The sequence below is a fragment of the Amia ocellicauda genome, chromosome 15 (assembly GCF_036373705.1).
Source record: "Amia ocellicauda isolate fAmiCal2 chromosome 15, fAmiCal2.hap1, whole genome shotgun sequence".
Lineage (NCBI taxonomy): Eukaryota > Metazoa > Chordata > Actinopteri > Amiiformes > Amiidae > Amia > Amia ocellicauda.
Genome location: NC_089864.1, coordinates 8,398,941 through 8,412,415, shown reverse-complemented (window position 1 = coordinate 8,412,415; position 13,475 = coordinate 8,398,941). Strand labels below are relative to the sequence as shown.

At 41.1% G+C, this 13,475-nt stretch overlaps 2 protein-coding genes across 2 annotated transcripts in view; one reads left to right on the top strand and one right to left on the bottom strand.

Annotated features, from left to right (window-relative positions):
• Window positions 1-13,475, top strand: part of fbxl13 (F-box and leucine-rich repeat protein 13) — a 40,824-nt gene that overhangs the window by 12,553 nt on the left and 14,796 nt on the right. Inside the window, exons 10-12 of the mRNA XM_066723505.1 lie at window positions 8,581-8,633; window positions 9,589-9,689; window positions 10,959-11,088. Of these exons, the coding sequence (XP_066579602.1) occupies window positions 8,581-8,633; window positions 9,589-9,689; window positions 10,959-11,088 (284 nt within the window). The remainder of the gene's footprint in view (window positions 1-8,580; window positions 8,634-9,588; window positions 9,690-10,958; window positions 11,089-13,475) is intronic.
• lrrc17 (leucine rich repeat containing 17) lies at window positions 275-11,167 on the bottom strand. The gene is made up of 4 exons (XM_066723507.1): window positions 11,029-11,167; window positions 7,000-7,873; window positions 1,587-1,742; window positions 275-917 (listed from the first exon to the last, which is right to left on the bottom strand). The coding sequence occupies exons 2-4, from the start codon at window positions 7,748-7,750 to the stop codon at window positions 511-513; spliced, it is 1,314 nt and encodes a 437-aa protein (XP_066579604.1). The 5' UTR covers window positions 7,751-7,873; window positions 11,029-11,167; the 3' UTR covers window positions 275-510.

The following is a 13,475-nucleotide window of genomic DNA, read 5'->3' as shown; positions in this document are numbered from 1 at the left end:
CCGTTATTGCATATGGCTGCCATTGAGAACCTTCTGATGGAAATGATATGGGCTGTGTTATCTGTTCTCAGAAAAATTGGATCATGTTAACGCAAATGTCACAACACATCTGATTTTGAAGCATCCAGAACTCACAACAGCAGAACCTTGGCTTTTTTTTTTAATCAATACCTTACTAGACACAGTCTTCAGGTGTGTCTCCTTTACTATTCTTGACGGATTTAGTGAACAGGTTAGATTTTATTTTATTAATACACCAGACAGGACACAAGTATGAAAAAAAAACTTTATATATGAATAATGTGCAGTATGAAATATTACAACAACAACAACAACAAACCCAGCCTCCAACACACTAGTCATAGTAATAGGGAGGGAATGAAAATTCTTAAAAAAAAGAAGCAGGTTGTCATCTGATACAGACTGATTTGGATATTTCTAGACAAAAACATAAAAAACTTGGGGGGGGGGGTGGGAAAGGTAATTTACATTGTTTTTTGCTGTTTCTTTTTAACTCAATCTGATAATGTTAAATTTCTTGGGTGCTCTTAGATGCTGGGGCTGATAATCTATTTCCTCGTCGTCCGCAGCATCTGCAATGAGTTCCACGCCGTTCTCACCCTGCCCTTGCAGTTTGTCTTTCGGACACTCCCCGTTGTATGTTTTGACATAATCTTCCACCAGCCAGCCTTTGAACTCCTCTGGGGAGCTACAAACAAGGCCGCTGTAATGCACGTTAAAGTGAAGCTTCAGCCAGTATATCAGGTAGTGAATGTTGTAGTCACATCTCCAGGGGTTATTGCCCAGTGCCAGCTTCTGGACAAAGTACAGGTCTTCCAAAACTCCATATTGAAAGAACTGCAAACTGTTGTTGGAGAGGTCCAGCTCTCGCAGATGCAGAAGCCCATTAAAGGCAGCTGTCAAGAAGAGCAACAATAGTTGAACCCACTTTTTTATAAACACGTAAAAAAAATATATATTTGTATTAGTATGTGTGTGTTGCTAGTTGCTTTGTTGTTAGTCATGCTGATGTTCTTTTATGGTTCCTCTATCTCTAATGTACAGCACCATAAAGATCTGGAGCCATGCTGTAATTAAGACAGTATATCTATCAGGGATGGTCACTGCAGTTGTGTTATACTGTTTTGATCTCGCTGCCTCAGGGGCTGGAGAACCTCTGCTCTCCCCAGTTATTGACATTCCTCAGGAGAGTCGTCTGCAAGCAGCTGTCTTTGTAATTTTGGATCTACCAGACAGCTCTGGGGGAATAGCCCTTATCTGTGTTTGTTCAAAAGACTGAGGAGCGCAGGGGAATGTTTTGGGCACGTTCATGTTCTCTGTGCTTCCATAGCTGAGTCAGGGACAAGTTGCGTTTTGCTGGAAACTGTTCGTCATTTAAACTGCCTTGAACAAAGCTTTGTGTAGTAATGTAGTGTGATCCACCTTATCCCTGCCCTCCTACTTTCCTTCCAACGGTGTTTCCATAACAGTGCAATGATATTTAAACCTTTCACATTGTCTGGACATGTACTCAGACACGTTTTACTCACAGACAGGCAATTAAAATACATTGTAGCTGTACTTACCTGTGTCAATATAGTCCAGGTTGTTGCTACTGAGGTTCAGCAATTTCAGGTCCTTCACATCAGTAAACTCCTTGGATTTGAGCTGCTTGATTCTGTTTCCTGAGAGGTCAATTTTAACGATATCTGATGGAATGGCAGCGGGGACATTCTTTAGATCTGCGAATACATTAATATGGTTAAATTTCTTTTGTACATCCGGCACACTCTAAAACTGACCAGTTTTTGATTGTCTGAACAAAACCTTTATCTCAGTGGAATAAAAGAGAAACACACTGACTTTTAACATCAATACAAACCTGTGATATGAATTGACCTAAGTCATCATACAGGATGAACACATGCTTCCTACTCACAGTTGTTTTTTTTAGCTGTGGCAGCAATATGAAGAATAGTTTTCCAGTGGATGTCTGTTACTGTCTTTTGCACTGTGTCGACATGCTACTAGATCCCAAGGCTTCTGAAATCTGTGCACAATTAATCTCAGAGGATCTGAAATTTTGGAGAGGTTTCCAGACGATATACCACTGAGAAGCACGACAACATCTGTAATAGTAATGCTGACTGAGATAAATCTTTGTGCTGATTTTGAGTTTGTCAATGCATGCGTTAGCTGTTGATACTGTCTAAAGCTAATTCAACACAATCACTATATTTATTCTGTAAACAGCTGATTTCTGTATAGATTATACTATATTATGTATCTATACATGTACCTAATATTAAAAGACACTACATTTGTAGTCCGTTTGCTTCACAGCCCCCAGATGGGAACTATAGACTTTTACATTGTGAATTTAAATAGGGATCTCTGCCCACTTTGTTCTTATTGTAATCCCGATTTAGATCATCAATATTATATGATGCAGACTTTTTTTTGTTTGGGAATGTTCATAACTTAGTTGTGATTACAATTTGCAATAGCTGTATTAGGGAATATGGTGAAGAAAACAGATTATATAAATTGTTTTGCTGGATTTGGAAGCAAAACTGTGTAATGTTAACAGTGTCCCATTCCTCACATCCCTGCATTGCAGAGTAATCATGATGGACAGGACTAGACGACTGTTCATGAATGTGACTAAACGATGGCAAAGGAAAAGGTTTTCCTTCTCAGAGTTTTTGTTTCTTAAGTGCGGTTTTAACTCCAGTCTGGACCCTCTTCAAGTACAGTTGGCCGAATTCCTGGAGTATTTATTTTCAGTGGAAGGCGAGCCACTGCATCATCCGTGGCACCGACACTTCAGAGAACTTCTCATTTAAATATTTGACAGCTCATGGAAACGCTGGGCCTATCCTGTTTCTGTGTGAGCTTCGGTTGTTATAGCTGCACAAGGCATACTCAGCAGATCTATCCCAATCTCCCTCCATCCTCCTCTTCTCTTCCCCAATGGGGTCTACAATCCCCTTTAGGGTTACTTGTCTGACTGGTCTCTAACGATTTACAGGCAAGCTGTTCTAATCAAAAACACATGCAGGTCTTTTGAGAAATCGTATTGTGATTTTGTGCAGACTGGCAAGAAGGGAAAGCATTCTGTAAGTTGGATTCCAGGACTTGTCTTCATGTTGGAGACAAATAACTTGGCCGTCGGATTTCGGCAAAGAGCAACTCAAACTTATTACTTGGTTTTGCAACATGGATAAAAATATAACAAAGCTTCTTCAGGACTTCCCTGTGTGAGAACCCAATAAAAGTGACCCTGAAAAAGTTCATGGGGGAACTTAGACAATTGCAATATATATCACTCCTGTTTATGTGACAAACAAACAACAACTTCCTGATGAAACTTCAGAGAAAATAAAGATACAGCAGATGAGATGACAATCAAAGCGAGCTCGCAAACCCATGCGCATTCATGTGCTAATAGACTGATGTGGAGGGAAGATTTGTGGGGAAACGCCCCAGTGAAGTTTTGTTGAATTTATGACAACAGATTTGGACAATGGATGTACTTGCAGATGGATTTTAAAACTCTTTACCCAGGATCTGTTTGACTGAATGTTCCCCAGTATTCTTTCAGAGTAATTTATGGTCTTTCTTGAGAAGTGATTTAATGTCCATTTAATGTCCGTCGGATCACCCACAGTGGCGTCTAGGAGTAGAATTGTAACCTGAACCCAAGCCCTTGCAGAGCAGAGACCATTACTGCACAGGAAGTGCAGCATTTAGCCCGACAGCACTGAAGCCGTCACTCTCGCAGCTGTACTTCAAACAAGACACTGTCTGCTTATCCGCTGGAGAGGCAGAGATGTCATAGACCATATTCGAACAGGATGACCGCGCAACAGGAGCAATGGCCTGCAACCTGACTGACCTGACGTGCAGAAACATGAGACAACAGTGAAGTGCCCTAGTTTGTACCAAACGATTTCTCTCTTTTTTCATGATTTATTTTCTTTATTGGGCTTTAAATGAAACATCTGCATTGGCATTCAAATTATGGCACCGTCCTGATCCCAACTGCCAAAAGTAACAAATTCTGTTTAGGTTTAAAAGCTGAGGGCAAAGTACAAGTCCCAGAGAAACACCTAAACAAACTAAGTTGGGGAAACATGCAGTGATTTAAATGAAAGGGGCTTAATTTCATTAAAGGTGGTCTTGATGGCTGCTGATTTTATGTATATATAGTACTGCAAATACGGATATGGATTAAAAAAACAACAACAGAAAAAATAAAACCTGCAAGAACAAACACTGGTACTTTGGTCGTCAGTGTAATGAATGTACACTGTCAAAGTCCAATTGTGTTCCTCTTGTTCTGCTTTAGGTTGCTTTGGAGAGATTCTCTTGAATTGCTTTTTCAAAATGTGCCTCAACAGTCCTTGTACAACATCGGCACATGGGCAACGGAAACTAAAATTACATAAAATACTTAAAAGTGTGTCTTATTCGATTATAGTGGATATCCTGAACTAATGAGTAAAGTAGATTTCCGTACACGTGAATAGCCACTTTTTGCATTTAAGTACATTTACATTCATGGTGGAAAGCCTGGTTTTTGGTTTGTGTTAGAAACATAATTTGAGTCTATTCAGAATCTAACCCAGGAAATCCTCTATCTGTTTATTCTTTTACTGCCTCAGATCCTGTGTCGAAGCTAAACTGGTTCTTAATGTGTTCTTCATAATGAGTACTAAACACAGCCTAAAATTATGTTTTCATGCTTTGCTTTACGTTGCCTGTTTATATGGAAAGTATGGGAGGTTCTAGGGATAATTGGCCTTTGATCGGCTACATCTGCAGCACACAACATGAGATGGTTCCGCCCGTCCTCTCCTCTCTGTCTGTCTAATCTGCGAGTCTGTGTTTCTGCAGTTCAACAGCACGTCTGTAAATGTATGCTTGGCTCTTTTAGCAGCTCCGTAGGGGGATACTTGTCTTGGGCCCAGTCCAGTCCCTAGGCTAGGTGTCTTAGAAATTACCCCAACAACCCCCTCACACCCACCCACACACACACACACAGAGTTACAGTGTTACAGTCCTACAGCCTGGCTGCACAGAGGAATATTGTCTGCTGGGTCAATAACTAGGTTGCAGATGCTGGTTGAATTACTGTTTGTTTTTTTCCGTATGCAGATAGCAAAGAGTATAGACTACACACGGTCGCAGCTGCACTATACATCTTGGCCCTGCAGTTGCCGTGTGGGTTTCTGATGTAAAAGAAAGCTTAAGTGCTTTGCCAGAGGATTGGAAAGAATCTACAGTAGAACACAGCTTCTCTTTTACATGTCCGGATAAAAAGCCCAGTGTAGAGAGAGAGATTTTCGTTGCAGAATTGAATGGAAACACTACATCTGCACGAAATGGTCCATTTGTTAATTCATCCAGTTTTACTGAAAGACAGCAAAGCACAATCATCTTTTCATAACTGTTTAGCCATTTTTGGACCAGTAGGACCTTTGATGATCTGTAAAGATTATGTCAGATTATGTATTTTAAAATCGCTCTGAATGAAGGGAAATTATACCGTACTGTAAACAACTCTGCAGAAACCGACCGCAATTACAGGTCCCATTAAGAATGTATGTAATACATTTCAAATATTTTGGGGTAAGAAAACCACTCAGAATGGAAGAAGCAATCATTTTGAGTATGGCCATCCTGATGTTCCCTGAAGGAATTCCAGATGCTGTAACTGGAAAAATGTAATATATTGCACTCTCTCAAATACTGACTCTGCTTCGCATCTAAGGTTTCAAGTGTGCTGGCTCCAGTTGTGGTCCAATCCTCTCCTAGCGCCGGCTGACTCAGCTGAATAGAAACCATTGCTTCGCAGAAACGGCAATTATTGCATTAGTCCTGTGGAAACTGTGTTTGCTTATTCGGAAGTAGCATAGTACTGACTCCAACATTACCGCATTTAAATGTTCTGCCAAAAAGCTTGTGATCCTAAACCTGGATAGACGGGAAGAGAAGAAAAAAGACGTCTGCCAAGTGACCACCAAGTCATGAAATTCTGATTCATCGCCAGCGGTCTTCGCTAATTTCTAACCCATTGAAGATGTATGACAATGCTTCACTTTGCTTCAACAATACACTCTTGTGGGCCATTTATTTTTAGTAGAAAAGGAATGCATACATTCAAGAATAAACCAGCAGTAGAGTGCCACACTTGGGAATAAAAGGGGAAGGTTTGCGGGAACATGTTTCAGTATTATGCTTTAAATAGCCATTGTTAATTGGTCGCTCACTTTGAATCTAAATGTATTGGGCTCAGTGTCATAGTGCTCAGTGTGTAAATATCTGATGTGGTCCCAGAGATTCATAGGCCTGTTACAGGGTTTGGCTGCGTTTGTCTGCTCTTCAAAGTAGTTAAGGGCAGTGTTTTCCCACAAGCACAGGTCACAAGTGCACATCTTTGCTTTATGGAAGAAAAAAAAATATCCACAGACAAGGAGACAATTCCCACATGCATTTGACTTGACTAGTGTCGTGGTTCGTCTCTTCTCTGGCGGTTTGTTTGACCCATTTGAAGAGAGTGCTTTTTTTGCTGTTTAAAATGTTACCCAGATTCCTACTGTACCACTTTACAAAATACCTTTAACTTAATGTGCTGGTTCCTAGTTTAGCAAAACAGACAGACTGTACTTCATAATTCAGACACAACAAGGTTAACCATGTGAAGGCAATCATGTTCCTGCCAGTGGACAGTAAAAGCCCATTGACCCATAGCTGTTGAGTTCAGGTCATTCAGCTTGCTGGTCTCTGAGTGAGGAGACTTGAACTGCCTGATCCAAAGCTGTCCAAAACAGACACAATTTAACACTTATGGAAACTTCAGTTGCTCTGGGTTATTTACAAGTCAAAGCCAACTTGATTCTTTCAATTTCTTAACACGAATAAATGTCAAGCCTTGAACTGCAGTACAAGCAGAGCCTAAACAGTATGAAAATATGAAACAGCGCTCTGACCCACCTCTGCCGTGGCAGTCGAGCAGCGGCTTGGGGAACATGTAGGTGTTGCAGGTCGTGGAGTCGGGCTCTTTCTTCCTTTTGATTGGAGCTTCTGGCATCTTTGTCCCTGGCTCTTGAGGCTCCAGCTCTGGGCACAGCAGCTCCGGTTTCAGCTTCCTCAGCTTCTGGCCCTTCAGGTTGGCGGGCTCGGTGCACTTGGCGTAGTTCCCCAGGTTGCGGTTGCTGGGGACTTGCAGCTTCCTGACCAAGCTCTCCAGATCGCACTGACAGCTCCAAGGGTTGTCGTAGATGCGGAGGTACTTGAGCCGCGGCAGGGAGATGAGCACCTCCTCGGACACCACGCGCAGCCGGTTGTGCTGGAGCAGCAGCGTGGTCAGGCGGTACAGCCCGGCGAAGGCAGACTCCTCGATCACCGAGAGATCGTTCTGCTGTAGGTCCAGGCTCTTCAGATTCTTGAACTGCGCGAAGGCATTGTCCTTCAGCACTCGGATCCGGTTCCTGGCCAGCAGCAAGTGAATGGTGTCTTCCGACCACCCAGGGTAGACTTCAGTCAGTTGTTTCTCCTGGCAGTCCAGGAACATCTCCCCCAGCTCAGAGTAATCTTTACACTCCTGCTCGGCAAAGCGCTTGGCCACGGCCCACCTGCCCCTGGACCGGCTCCTGCCCCCACCGCCGCCGCCACTTCTCATCCTTTTCAGCTCGGCAGACCCGAGGAGCAACAGGACCAGCAGCACTGCGGTAATCACTTGCATTGTGGGATCCAGCTGAAACTGGTCACTGGTGACAGCTGCAAACGGGAAGGAACCCTTCTGGAAGTGGAGTTCAGATAGCCCACAGTAATTGGCTCCAGTAGAGATGAGCTGCAGCTGTGCGCCCTGCAGAGAGAGAAAACAGTTACGTCCTGAGGACCATAACTAAAATAACACTGCAAATCTGAGTGCTTGTGAAAGTAAGACCTCTTCAACGTGCTCCTGCCAGTTTACAATAGGATATAGACCTGGTGACTGTATTTTAATAAGCTGAAGTGAAGGAAAGCTGCACACACTCAGACCTGCCCTCCAACATAAATCTCACATTTAAATGGTATTGTGGCGTGCGTTCCTGAGTGTGTCTCTTTCTGTCCTTTCGGTTTCCTACAGTTATTTGCATTGGCCTCAATCTGGATCACGTCAACTGAGAGTGCAACCCTTTATTCGCCTGCTTTTTGTAATGCCATTGGTGACGTTTATGGACAACAAGATGTGAAAACTTGTGCGGCCTATTGGAGTCTGGAAGCCGTCAGCGTGGTTACTTTCGCACTGGGAACTCGCTTCTCATGCCCTTGCTGCCCGATAAGAGTGAAGCTGTGCAAATACAGTGCTTGGAAAGTTTTAGAAGTTTGAACTGTGGAGGCTTTCTAACTAAGGCACTTACTTTTCGCCATATTTAATGTATAGTTACACCTGGGCTTGTTATGCATGTCTTGTAGCATATGGTTCTCATAGACACCATGTACTCCCTAATTAAGGGTGTTTATCCAGCCTGTTTGTGTGTGTGACAGTGTGAGGGTGTGAAAGAATAACACGCCTGTACTGTCTCCTAGGTGAATGCAGAAATCTACAGGACCTGAATGTGTCAGAATGTACAAACATAAATGTAAGTAATACACACATCCCACACCAATTATAGTATGATAAACTAAGGTGATTTAGTACCTTTGATATAGTATTCATGCTTTTTTTTTTTAAAAGCCAGGGTAAACACAGTGCCACATGGACGACATATGAAATGGATTAGGTGCCAATTTTATTAACTTGTAACACATTACTGTACTCTGACAGGAGTGTTGAATGTCTCTGCCTCTGCTGTCAGGAATATCTGTTATGTAATATGAGACCTGGGACACATCTTTGGCTGGCCCAGCTGCAGTTAATGAGGCAGCAACGCAGGCTGCATGTCTGACTGAATCATCTGTTACTTTCATCTAACAGTCCGAGTTACATTTGATTACATTTCTCCATTTATAACCAATTCCAAGTTGTTTGTGTATGTTGGTCAATGACAACCTCACATTAGACCTGCTGTACCAGATGCTGTCTTTCACTGTGTTAACTCACACATTGCTCACAATAAATGGCATTTGTTTTTAAAAGTTGAAAATATTGTTTTCTTTTGTATAAAAAGTAACAGCAGGAGGCGTAATACTTTTAAAATCTTTATTTTACCCAGTTTGTTCAAGCTACCTCTGTGTAGTGGACAGATTATCATGATTTTCTTTTTTCTCTGCTCCTGCAGTGCAAATAGCAAATCGTAAATTATATATATAGGAGACTAGAGTCAAATAGTGTGTAATATTAGTGATTCACAATGTGAGAACCCCTTCTGATATATCAGGGCTCGTTTACAAAGATCTCCTGAACCTCATCAAATATAAATTAGCGATAGTGCCACATTTGCATGAATTAAATGTTCAATTCCACGCTGCACTTGCTATGGAATTGGAATGAATTACTGATAACAATTGTCCTCTTGAAGGTCGCTTTAATATAAAAATGGAAATGTATTCCCTGTGCCCAGTTTACTCATGGAATCTTTTATCCTTTTCCATCAGGATGAAACCATGCGATTAATTTTGGAGGGATGCCCTAGCCTTCTATACCTCAATGTGTCCTACACTGCTGTGACCAATAGCACTCTTAGGGTGCTTTCCAGGTAATTATGTAACCCGTTTGCACAGAGATCTCATTGTGCTCGTAGCTATGGAAGTTTTATTTTATATTTGAAGCCCTCACAGTCAAAATATCACAGTGAATAGATATACTTAATTGCATGAACTTCTATTGTGCTTTTCTATAGATTGATGCTCCTTTAATCCTTCTTGTATTTAATTTACATACTACTGGTATATACACTCGAACTTAATTGTCTTTTCTTAGCACTTAGCACATAAACATTCATTGCAACCTCTTACAAAATGACAATCACTTAGGTTGATTCCAGCAACTACAGAACAATGGCCAATAGGAGGCACAGCAATGCCACAGCAATGCCACAGCAAAGTCATGCTGGTTAATTTGCATGCATTTCAACAAGTCACCAATATGAGTGCATCAGAGTAATAGTTCTTTACTTGATTCACTCAAGATAGTGATCATCTTAGCAAGGCTTTTCGGATCATTTACAATGCCCCGGCAGCCCAGCGCACTTCTTCAATTGGTCCCAAGATGCCATAACATTCATCAGTCCAGCCCTGAACATCTGCTTACACAGCTTTCTCACTTAATTAAAAACATGTGAGGCTTTGAGAAGAAAGAAAAACGGAAGAAAGCGAGAACGAGCAACCGAATGAAAATCAAATTCATCAACCACACTTGGATCCCTCTTTGCAGCTTTTTGAAAAAGAAATATAGAGATACTGCAAAGACATGAAAAATGCTTTCAGCACTTATTTTTCACATTTTCTCTTTTTCTCCCCCTGATAATAAATTATTTCACCCATTGAGGCTACATTCCTGTCTTCTGATCGTGCCTTTTTTGTCTCACAACAGCAGTCCGGTCTTTAGGGACATTTTGCAGTTCTTAATTGTGTGTCTCATGTCAAGAAGCTTCCTAAATGCCCTAAAACTAACAGTTCTCGGTTAAGATAGACTCTGTTAAGACTTTTAAATCAAAGCTCCTAGCAATGTCTAACATTAGCCTATTGTCACTGTGCAAAAACAGAATAATTTAACAGATAGGTATTGATGGTGTGCAGTCTAAATGTACTTCAGGAAAAGAAGTACAAAGACAATTTAATAACTTAGACTTTCCTTTACATTCAAGACAATCTTTTAAATACAAACAAACATCAATATATGCCTCTGTGTTCAAGTAACAGCATTACCTTTTTAACCTTCACCCTCCAGCTGCTGAAAAACCCACCCAACACAAACCCAGGTCTAACACAGCTCTCTCCGCATGTGCTTTTGTGTTCTCTGGAAGGTGCTGCCTGAATCTCCAGTACCTAAGCCTAGCTTACTGCAGGAAGTTCACAGACAAAGGGTTACAGTACCTGGTCACCGGGAAAGGCTGCCACAAAATCATCTATTTGGACCTGTCAGGCTGCACGCAGGTTGGTCCTTTGCGCGTCCCTTTGTTCTGTCATGAGAGCTCAGCTCGTTCGCCGAGGACTGAGAGCAGCGCGGGCTGCGAGGGGTTCTGCAGAGCGGAGAGGCTGCAGCTGGTTTTAAATTACAGAATTACAGCTACTCCAGTAAGCTTTCCTTGGGCAGGCTAGCCAGCAATTGCAAGGGCTTTGGACGGGCTCCAGATTACTACCATGCTGTCCCCCCTCCCTTCCTCCCTCCCCCCTGCCCCAGGCCGTTATCATTTTGTTCTTCAGATTGCAGATAAAGAAGCCTCATAAACTGTAAACTACCGCATTCCTTTTATTGATTGATTGGTTGATTGACTCTTGGATGGTTTGTAGGTTGTGCGTCTCTGTCTCGGGGGTGTGATTTGTTGAGGGGTTGGAAAGGTGGGGGTGGAACCAAGTTAAGCTTCTCAAGTATATTTTCTCTCTTGACATGTTTTTAGCAGCTTAAAATGGAAAGGAACCCACTAAGAGCTTGCTCAGTGAAACATCCTGCTTTTCCTCTTGTCTCAGTCGGTAAACTTTTCAGTATAAATCAAAGACAATGAAAGAGTGTCTTCTGTTGCTCTGTATAGCATTTCTGCCCACTATAGTTTAAGCTTACGCTAAGGAGTATTATATTGTATTGATTTCCTGGATAAAGAATGGGTGATATTGCTTTTAATCAGGAGAGCAATAGTTTTCATGACTTATTATAAGACAAAAATACAGCGGATCTATAAATACCGCATTCTGTGTGAAGATTTATTTTCCATTGCAACTTTAAACTTCTTCCTGACAGGTTTTCAAGTTTTCCCAATGATGTATTTTTTCTCCTAGGAATATTTCTTTCTTGGATTTAAAAAGCAATTATACAGACATTTGTTTTAATCATTTTATTATGCCTTTAAAGTCCTGTTATCATCCACAGTAAGCTATTCCAGTTTGTCTGTCCATCAGTAAATTAAAAATCTGGCAAGAAGTTGAAATACTCTTCCCGGGCCGATAGTTTGTCTGGCATCAAATTACAGCTCTACTGAATTGGTGCTAAATTAAACTTAATCCCTGTAGTTGCAGTTCGTTTCAAGCCATGTCAATTTCTGTGTTATTTCAGCAGTGCAGTTTATTTAGAGCAATGGCAAGAATTAAAACTGAGCCAGGATCTGTATCATTTGTTTATGCAATCGAAACTCCGTGACCACAGGGGCACTGGCTTATATGTTAGAAGCCGCTTGATTTCTCTGTTTACCTTTGAGTGGCTCAGTACCATTTACCTTAAAGCAGCATATGATTTCTGTGCTTTCCACACAAAATCAAGGCCAGTTACATAAGGGCTTACAGACTTCCTTTGGCATCTTATTACAAAGAGTAATTATTGAGTAGGTATTGTTCCTAATAACTTCAATCAGTGAATGTTTCATATCACTATGAGATTTTCAGCATAAGCAACATTATTGGGAACGATCCACGACCATGTTTGTGTTTTTAATCAAGAATTTCTTGGGAACAATGCACTCTTTTTTTTAAAGCATATTTTTGAATCTACACTTCACAGTGTATACAGCATTTACAGCAGGGGAAACCTTATACATGTTTTGGACCTCTGTGTAATTCCCAAACATCTTGAAAACATCACCGACCGTCTGTAACACAGAATTGCCGAAGTTCCAAAAAGTTGGGACAGCATGCCTGAAAGATTAAATGCCAACTTTTTGACTCCAACATTTAATTTTAGAAGTCATTTTTAATAGGCAAGAAATCTGAGTATATATTGGGTTCACTCAACTCACTGGCCTGCTTCCAGAAGTTTCAGTGTGTCTGGTAATGAATATAGCCATTATAACTTCCTTACGAATTTTTTACACGTGCTAGTGTACATGACAGTGTACACCTGCTTTGCTTCAGTCTTTTTAGAGGCAGATATATTTCAAATGTTAATTTAGCTGTTTTCTCTTATAAATGGTGTTTAAATGTATAGTTCCCATTGGTTCTTTGAAGTTGTGTATTAATTCAAAATGTCTATTTTAACATACAAATATGTTGTATTTATTTCTAATACTTAAATATTTTCAATGTGAAGAGTTCACCCCCTTTGCTATGACACTCCTATGTAAGCTCTGGTTCACCCAATTGCCTTCAGAATTCATGCAATAAGTTGAATGGAGTCCACCTGTGTGCAATAAAATTGAGTCACATGATTTCAGATTAAATACACCTGTCTCTGTAAGGTCCCACAGTTAGGTAGTGCATTCAAAGCAAAGAAACTAAGACCAGGGAGATTTCAGAACGACTCTGGGATAAAGTTGTGGAAAGATGCAGATCAGGGAAGTATAAGAAGATTTCAAAGGATTGTATATCCCTCAGAGAACAGTCAAGTCCATCATTAA

Excerpts from the sequence above, each read along its gene's own strand:
- lrrc17 (XM_066723507.1), bottom strand. The coding sequence starts at position 7,750 with ATGCAAGTGATTACCGCAGTGCTGCTGGTCCTGTTGCTCCTCGGGTCT. Across the intron at positions 1,743-6,999 it reads GCTCGACTGCCACGGCAGAG|ATCTAAAGAATGTCCCCGCT; the intron begins GTGGGTCAGAGC and ends ATGTATTCGCAG. Across the intron at positions 918-1,586 it reads CCTGGACTATATTGACACAG|CTGCCTTTAATGGGCTTCTG; the intron begins GTAAGTACAGCT and ends TCTTCTTGACAG.